Source organism: Typha latifolia, chromosome 6 (assembly GCF_019914945.1).
Source record: "Typha latifolia isolate L0001 chromosome 6, TyphaL0001v2, whole genome shotgun sequence".
Classification (NCBI taxonomy): Eukaryota; Viridiplantae; Streptophyta; class Magnoliopsida; order Poales; family Typhaceae; genus Typha; species Typha latifolia.
In genome coordinates this window covers 9,508,417-9,517,741 of record NC_133091.1, presented here as the reverse complement: position 1 = coordinate 9,517,741, position 9,325 = coordinate 9,508,417, and the positions used below count along the sequence as shown (strand labels likewise).

At 37.7% G+C, this 9,325-nt stretch overlaps 1 protein-coding gene across 1 annotated transcript; it reads left to right on the top strand.

Moving 5' to 3' along the window:
• The first annotated feature begins 218 nt into the window (after nucleotides 1-218).
• Nucleotides 219-4,946, top strand: LOC140790159 (phosphatidylinositol 4-phosphate 5-kinase 4-like). The gene is made up of 8 exons (XM_073140108.1): nucleotides 219-1,499; nucleotides 2,255-2,419; nucleotides 2,497-2,662; nucleotides 2,746-2,862; nucleotides 2,970-3,163; nucleotides 3,272-3,378; nucleotides 3,466-3,550; nucleotides 4,084-4,946. Exons 1-8 carry the CDS (start codon nucleotides 382-384, stop codon nucleotides 4,367-4,369), a joined length of 2,238 nt encoding a protein of 745 aa, XP_072996209.1. The 5' UTR covers nucleotides 219-381; the 3' UTR covers nucleotides 4,370-4,946.
• The last annotated feature ends 4,379 nt before the right edge of the window (nucleotides 4,947-9,325 follow it).

The following is a 9,325-nucleotide window of genomic DNA, read 5'->3' as shown; positions in this document are numbered from 1 at the left end:
CGATATACTTTTTGAGCTTTATTTTTTTCCCCTTCTCCCATGAATAAAATTATTTTATTAAAATATCAAAAATTAATAACAGAGACAAAACACCCAACACCTCCACCACCACCTTCTTCCAATTCTCTTCCCTTTCCTCTTCCTCTTCCTCTGACACCTTCCCCATTGTTGTCTCCCTCTTCTTCTTTCTCCCCATTGCCATTGTAGCCTGCTGCTCACCATGGACGAAATACGTTGCTGTTGTTGTCTCTGACCCAAAACTAAGATACCCAAATGGTATCTTCTTCTTCCTCCTCCTCCTCCTCATTCTCGTCCTACGGCTGAGAGGGAAGAGGAGCGACAGAGGCATTACGTCGAACATCTGGACGACAACATTAAGAAATGTACATGGCGTGGGAATCTACCGTCCGCAAGGCCCAGCACCACCCAAACCTGCCCCCCAAAAGCCGCCGCGTCTCCATCTTCTCCCCCATGTCCGTCGCCCCCACCGACGATTCCGACTCCTCCGGTGACCTCTCAGGCGATCTCATCCCCTCCCATGCCGAGCGCCTCCTCCCAAACGGCGACTTCTACAACGGGGATTGGCTCGCCGGTGTCCCGCACGGTGCCGGCAAGTATCTGTGGACTGACGGCTGCATGTACGAGGGCGAGTGGCGGCACGGCAAGGCCACCGGCAAGGGCAAGTTCTCCTGGCCTTCCGGCGCCACCTACGAGGGTGAGTTCAAGTCTGGCTTCATGGACGGCTTCGGCACCCACACCGGCGCCGCCGGTGACACCTACCGCGGCCACTGGTCCATGAACCTCAAGCACGGCGCCGGCACCAAGTACTACGCCAACGGCGACTTCTACGACGGCGAGTGGCGTAACGGCCTCCAGGACGGCAGCGGCCGCTACGTCTGGGGAAACGGCACCGAGTACGCCGGGCAATGGCGTGCTGGGTTAATACATGGGAAGGGATCGCTCGTTTGGGCGAATGGGAATAGGTACGAGGGCGGGTGGGAGGACGGGGCCCCAAGGGGTAGCGGGAGTTTCCGGTGGGCCGACGGGAGCCTCTACGTAGGGGTTTGGAGCAATGAGACGGGGAATGTGCAGCAGAAGGGCGTGTATTACCCGTCCCCGTCGGCGTCAGGGGCGATGGCTCGTGACCCGCGAGAGGTGTTCGAGATGGACCTGCCGGATTGTCAGGTGTGCACTGCAGATTCGGCGTCAGTTCATCCACCGGGTGGTGGTGGGGATAAGGGGTTTGATAGGATTTGTATTTGGGAGTCCGATGGGGACATCACATGTGACATTGTGGATGGGAGCTCGGTGGTGGCGGGGGGTGGAAAGAAGGCGCCGGAGGAATTGATGGCTCGTCTCCGGTTTGATGAGCCAGCGTTTGCAGCGAAGCTGCCTCCCACGAGATGGGCGCCGCCAAGAGAGCCGAAGAAGCAGGGAGAGACGATCTCCAAGGGGCACAAGAATTATGAGCTAATGCTCAATCTGCAACTAGGGATCAGGTAAAGAATCAATTATCAGTTCTCTGTTGCATTTGTTTTTTGTTATCAAAGTCTCTCTAGATTCGAATAATAGTCCCCTTCTCAAATTTCCGTGTTGTTTAAAGGAATTCTCATGTACATTTCCTTGAAGTGCATTGCAGATGGTTTTTAGTGAAGAATAGTTTGGTTGTTAACAATTAAACGGCTTCAATTAACATTAAGATAATTCTACTGAATTTAGTTTTATTTGAGTTTTGGGATTCTGTTCCTGCTATTCTTTTTTCCCTTGGTTTGATTCTGAGAACTTCTAGACATGACACAGATCTTTCTATCCCTTTTTTACGGCATAGTATTAAGTCATTCCTAGCCCACAGTTCGTTAATGGTGACAGTCGTAAAAGAGGATTCATTGATATGCCATACCTCATTTGTCTTAGACGTGAGGAATCAGAAAAAACAAAAAAAATCACTACTCTTTATAATAGAAATTTTTTTGTGCCCCTTCTTACTTGGTGAACGGTCAAATTCATTGTGGGTCCTTTTAACCTTAATGAATAGGATAATATTCTATCAGAAATTGCTTGAATGATTTATCTGCATTTTCTTGAATCCAGATGATTTTAGAAAACAGCAGAAGTAACAGTTTTTGTTGTTACATTTAGTTGTATTCTCTATTAAAGGAATTAACCATGCTTAGTTTTTGGAATGTGTTTTGGCAATTAGTAGCTTACTTAGAGCAAAGTTAACACCACTTTGTTGCTTGGTTTGGTGAGACAGACATGCTGTGGGTAAACAAGGTCCAAGTACATTTGATCTGAAAGCATCAGCCTTCGATCCTAAGGAAAAAGTATGGACAAAATTTCCTCCTGAAGGAACAAAACATACACCTCCACACCAATCTTGCGATTTCAGATGGAAGGATTACTGCCCGATGGTATTTCGGTGGGTCATCAAATGCATTACTTTGTCTTCATGCCAATGACCATATTGTTAATGCATTTTCTGAACTGCATGCACAGGACTCTCCGTAAGCTGTTCAAGGTTGACGCAGCTGATTATATGATGTCACTTTGTGGAAATGATGCCCTTCGGGAACTCTCATCACCTGGTAAGAGTGGAAGCTTCTTCTATCTCACCAATGATGATAGGTACATGATAAAGACGATGAAGAAGTCTGAAGTAAAGGTAAGCTCACTATCTTCTTAACTTTCTGTAGTTAAAGATACCATGAGCTTCTCTGACTTTAAATATCACTCAATATTGTCTAGGTTCTTTTAAGAATGCTTCCAGCCTATTATAATCATGTCCGAGCTTTTGAAAATACTTTGGTGACCAAGTTTTTTGGTCTCCACTGTGTCAAACAAACTGGTGCTAACCAGAAGAAGGTTAGAAATGGGTGTGATACTATTATTCATTTGGATCCTTTTACTTCAGGTGACTAGATTTCCCTTTTGGTTTTAAAGTAACCTGTTATGTGCTGTTATGTAACCAGGTCCGATTTGTTATAATGGGAAACCTATTCTGCTCAAAGTATGCTATTCATAGACGCTTCGATCTGAAAGGATCTTCCCTTGGTCGTACAACTGATAAGCCGGAGAAAGATATTGATGAGTACACAACTTTGAAGGACCTTGATCTTAATTTTATATTTCGATTAGAGAGATCTTGGTTCCAAGATTTTCGAAGGTAATTGATGATTGTTTTGCCTTCATCTCACTGCTCTAGCGAGCTTATTCTCAATCCGAGATTATACTACTTTCTTTTGATGTTGATATAGAGTTCTATTGTATTTAGACAAGTGGAGAGGGACTGTGATTTTCTTGAGCAGGAGAGGATTATGGATTACAGCATTTTGGTGGGTGTTCATTTCAGAGAGAACAGAGATATGCGAGTGTTTGAAGGTTGATCTCAAAGTCTAATTTTCTTTAAATAGATTCCCATATAGGTTACTTTACATTTGTTGACAAATTTCTTCATTTGGTCATAAGGTACTGCCGACTTTGATAGCATGAGACAAGCAACACCTCGCCTTTCAAGAGCAAACATGGATCAGTTTATTTGTGATCCAAATAGGTACTTATGGACACACCTTGCTGCTTTACATATTCTCTTCCACTTTGTTGTTCTCATAATTTTTGTTCAGACATTTATATGGTAGAAAACTAGTCTTGGAATTCGCAACCAATCTGAGTTGGAGGTTAGCGTGAGACATATAGGCTCATTTAGGGTTTTGTGTTAAAATAGGCAGATGCTGATTCTAAATAATCAGATTATGAGAGCTTGTGCAATTAACTCTTGTACATACTACTCGATGAGCTTCATTAAAGTTATTATAAATATTTTATATGACTGAACTGACTAGGTTTTTACGTGATAATATTCATCTTTTACAAAACCAATATCAGTGAAACTATGCTGAACTCTTTTGTTGAACATTGTGATCTGATAGTTTTTATCAAGATTGCCTCCCTGCTATAGCATCTTTATCATATCCTTTTTTTATTTCATTCTTTGAAATGTTAATCAATTATGGTATAACTATTATATCTGCTATCCAAACAAGCAAATAAAGTTGTCACTAACTTCCGGTTATGCGGGTTCTGCAGATGGGCTGCGATCAGACTTGGTGCAAACATGCCAGCTAGGGCTCAGCTGACCGTAAGGAGTGATTCCGATTCTGTTCTGATTGGGGAACCAACAAAAGAATTTTATGACGTGATATTATATTTTGGAATTATAGACATACTCCAAGATTATGATATTAGCAAAAAGGTTGAGCATGTATACAAGTCTTTCCAGTATGACTCAACATCAATATCAGCTGTTGATCCAAAACAGTACTCAAAGCGCTTCCGTGATTTTATATACAAAGCTTTTGCAGAAGATGCATGAAAATACACTAACAAGCAAATGTCAAAACAGATTCTAAAAGGAGTGAACATCAAAGTGCTCCAACTAAAGCTATTCAGACTGCATCAGGCTGCCTGGCTTCTCTGCAATGTGCATATCAAGTTAATCGTACGCATCGAAAGGAGAAACTTGAGTTGTTACTAAAGCCACTTGATGGTCAAAGCCACTCAAGGTCTGTTCATGGTCAGCCCCCGGGAGTGCTTGGCTCGACCTGGCTCTGTCCATCGGTAGATATAGTACGTGTATTATATAGAGCTCACTAGATGTTTATTTCTCACGGAAGTTTTTTCGTTATATCAAGGGTACAGATACAACTTTGTAACGAAGAGTGCGCAAGCTAATTTGGAGTTGTAAATGATATAGCTGAGTGTTACACGTAGAGGTGCCATTCTTTTTGTGACCAGTTTTGTTCTTCTGAGAAGATAAGGAGGAGAATTTGGGGATATTTGAGTAACTATCCAAATGATACAATGTACAGGATTATTTCGGACCAAGTCTGAGATTGTCATTTAATTGACTATTGAGTATTGGCATCAATGATGGTGTTTCTTTATTGCAATTAGTGTTTTGGAAACAATTTTTATGCAATGAAGACATGAGGAGCAACTTGGAGTATTCAACTCACCTGAGTGATCATAGTCTTCGTCTCTACGTGAAACCAACTTTTGAGTATATTATTGTTTTCTAATTTCTGTTTCACTATACTGACCTTATCCTTGATATTTTTGCCAAACAAAATATCTCTGAGTATGGTCTTCCCTGAACATGCAAGCCTTAAATGCAAAAGTTCAAGGGTTGGGGGTTGTGCTTGTCGACTTTCTTCATAGCATTCAAAACTCTCTTCCATTAAACAATGAGGAAGAGTTAATTAAAGAAAACAAGAACATGAGATACCACTAAGCGTAGAAGACAATTACACTAATAAGAATGTCAATTGGATGAATAATCACAACTCGGTGAGGGGTGATTAGTGGACCCAATATGTAAAGCTTGCATGAAAGCTATACCTGGTCTACTTTTTCTATAAGAAATATTTTGGACTTCATCATAGTAAGCCAAATTGGCTAGACCGTGGTCAATGATGATGGCTAAGTAAATAAATGATGATGGCTAAGTAAATAATCAATTGGACGTGTCAAGTAGACTTGATCAAACGGCTCAGCCCGCTCGTGCCCGACCTGGCCCGAGCCTGAACTACCAACGAGCGGACATGGGTCAATCCTTTGCCCGCCCGTTATGCTACAGTGAAAACCAACAGAAATTTTTGTATATTTAATTTTTTACCCCACCACTCCTATCGTATGAGCAACATGTACTATTTAATTTTTTTAATATACTTTTTTAAAAAGAAAAGAGAAGAATAGATATATTGAAAAAAAATGTAACGGTAAAAAAAATATTCTAAAAATAGCTAAAAATATTATGAAAATTAGCAAAATAGGACCTCCACTTTTTTTATACCATTTTACCCTTTTAACAGAAATAAATAACTAGTTTATATGGGTATTTTGGTAATTTTAACTTTTCTCATGCTTATAAATAGATGATAAATTTTCTAATTTCATCGCACATTCTCGACTTCTCTAATATCTCAAGTTCTTTCCAAGTTAAAGGTTTTTAGTCTTCAAATTAGCAAATTTTCTCCAAAATATATTCCCTTGATGATCATATAGAATTGCAACTAAAGGGCAGAGATTCAATTAATCCTACACTCACATCTCAGCCTCAACCTGATTTGGAAACTCTGGCTTCGGCTTCGTCATCAAGTAGTTCGAAGAGATTAAAGTCCGAGGTTTGGAAGTATTTTAAAAGGATTGAAATGAAAGATGACCAAGGTAATGTTATAGATTGTAGAGCTAAATATATTCAATGTAATCATGATTTTTCTATATTAACTAAGAATGACACTACTCACCTAATGAGGCATATTAAAAACAAGCATAAAAAAGGTCAACGATATTGGTCAAATGTTGATTAATCAAGGTGCTTCCGGAAATATTTCTAATTTTTAATAGAATTATGAAAATGCTCGTAAACAAATAGTTAAATATATTATTCATAGAAATAAACCTTTTACTATAGGTGATGATCTAGAAATTGAAGGTTGTTTACTAAGAGGTTTTAATCTAGCTTTTCAAAAAATTCTCATCATACAATTAGAAGATATATTTTAAAATATTTTGCTGAAGAAAAAGAAAAATTAATTTCAAATTTTGAAAAATTAAAATCTAGAATTTTTTTTACTAGTGATATTTGGACTTCATGTCAACATTGGTCTTTTCTATATATAACCACATATTTTATTGATGATAATTAGAAAATAAAAAAATGAATAATTTATTTTCGAAAGCTTGATGAGAGTCATACTGGTGAATAGCTTTCTCGTACTATTATTCAAGAGTTAACAAGTTATAATAATTTTTTCTTGCTTTACTTTGTAATTGTGAACTGTTACATAATAGATGCATGCATCATATTATAAATTTAATTGTACAAAGTGGTCTAATAGAAATTGCTGAGCTAATTCATAAAATTAGAGAAATTATACATCATATCTTTTTTAATGATAAAAGAGTTAGAACATTTGTAAATATATGTAAAATGTGTGGATTAAAAGCTAAAACTTTAATTGGATATACAACATAGATGGAACTCTATTTATGAAATATTAGAATTAATACTCGAATATCAAAAAGCTATAATTTCTTATGTATCTTTAGATATTAATAATGAATTAGAATATTCGACTAATTTAGAATGGGAAAATGTAGAAAAAATAAAAAAAAAAATTAAAAATATTTTTTGATGCTACTAATATATTGTGAGGCTCTTATTCTCCTACAATTACAATCGCTGATATGCAACTTGTTAATATTGTTCAACTTTTTATTCTTTTTAAAAATGATCCGACTTTACGTAAAAAACTAAATATGCTAAATATTTTGAACATTTTCTTTTACTTATTGGTTTTGGCATTTTATTAGAACTTAATTTAAAGAGACCGGCCTTTTTAATATTTTTAATAATTTATATGAAGATAAACATGATGACTATATTTCTCGTGCAGTAACTATTAAAACTTATTTTGAAAGACTTTTTAATAATTATTCTATTATATATGGTTCTTTTTCCTCTACACCTTCACCTTCTATTATTTCTCCTAAAAGTGGTGGTACTAAGAAGTTATTGATTGCCCGACTTAAAATGAGGAGAACTTCTTCATCAATGTCGGGGAGAATCACTGAGCTTCAAGCTTATTACGATCATTTTGTAAGTGAAGATAAAATGGATACTTTATCATGGTGGAAGACAAATGAGACGAGATTTCTAATTGTTGCTATTATAACCCGTGATATATTGATCATACCTATATCTACTGTACCTTCAGAATCTACTTTCAGTACAAGCGGGCAATTGATTGATCAACGTAGATCATGTTTGAGAAAATAAACAGTTGAAGCTCTAATGTTTTTGCAAGATTGGTATGCCGCCGAATCTAGATCGCAAGAGGACGACCATTTTGGAATAGAAATTAAATTTGAGTTATTAAATCTCGATGACTAATGTAATTTTATTTTTATTTTTTATAATTAACAGATAGATTATGCAAATAATAGATAGGTGGATAGGTGCAAACCTAATTGGCATGTGCCCATTCTATAGTGATGCAAAAATAATCCTTCTATTTTTTGTATAACTATTTGTTTAATTATGAAAAATATCTTTTCTTTCATTGATCTACTCACAAAAAATGTAATTCTTTTTTTTTTGCTAAGAGTCATTGATTTATTCAAGTCACTCAGATGATCAAATTGCAGCCTTCAGTCTTCATCCATCCGACGGTCTAGAATCACTAAAGTTCTAATGTATATACCAAGTCACTCAAATCGCATTAGGGATTTAGGGTTTATGGCGCAGAGCCGCATAGGAGAAGGGAGGGAAGGATCAAGATCTTTGGCCTCCTCCTCATCACTGTCGGATATCTGAATCGGTACTCCTCCAGTTCTAGATTCAATGGTAGAGGAGGGATCAAGATCCCAATTCCATGGCTCCAGCCTCGAATGGGCTTCATGGGCCGAAACTCGACCCGGTTCGGCGACCTCGATGACAGCTCTCCGATTTATATCAATGGCTAGAAGCCTGAAACTCATATTGGCTTCTCTCCTCCGGATCCAAGGATTGGGTCTCTGAGATGCTTCATCGAGGTCGAGAGATAGGCATGTCCGTGTGCCGCACTTGGGCATTCAGCGATGGCGGGCCTAATGCTCTCTAGATCTCCCCTGGCTGCTTCGATGAGCACATCTTCGAGAGATGCATTTGATTCGTTCTTCTCGTATTTGGTTTTTGGAATGAAATTGGTGATGGGTTTTGCTTTATTTTGAGTTCCATCTCGTGGTTTGGTATGATGAAGTTGAGAACTTGGACAGGATTACTCGATTATGAATTGACTTTTGGACTAGAATTATTTGTCTTTCTCTTTCTTGCTAAGATAAATCAACGATGAGTTTTGCCTTATTTTAAGATTAACGTCTTGTTTTGCTATAAAGTAAAGTTGATTTTCATCTGAAATCCTCTACTAGCAATTTTTATTTAATACATTAAAATGCTTTAAGTTTTCAGTGGAAGAGATCTTTAATTGCTTTGGGTCGAAATTGCTGGTTATGATAGAAAGAGTGTATTTTCCTTCTAAATGAAAATATTAACCGAATTTAAATATTCATCTAAAACTTTGCCTTCGGTTTTAATGTTGCTATAGTGCCAAGACTTTCTCAATTAGTAGTGCTGTTGGGTTGCCAACTTGCATCATTAAATAGAAAGGAATACAGTATGAGACTATGAGTTGTAAATTTGTAATTGACTTTTTCTATGGCAATTAAAGTTTTAGTTGGATTAATTATTTATGTGGAATATATGGATGGTCAACATTGGTTTGTATGA

Excerpts from the sequence above, each read along its gene's own strand:
- LOC140790159 (XM_073140108.1), top strand. The coding sequence starts at position 382 with ATGTACATGGCGTGGGAATCTACCGTCCGCAAGGCCCAGCACCACCCA. Across the intron at positions 2,663-2,745 it reads TGAAGAAGTCTGAAGTAAAG|GTTCTTTTAAGAATGCTTCC; the intron begins GTAAGCTCACTA and ends AATATTGTCTAG. Across the intron at positions 3,379-3,465 it reads AGATATGCGAGTGTTTGAAG|GTACTGCCGACTTTGATAGC; the intron begins GTTGATCTCAAA and ends TTTGGTCATAAG.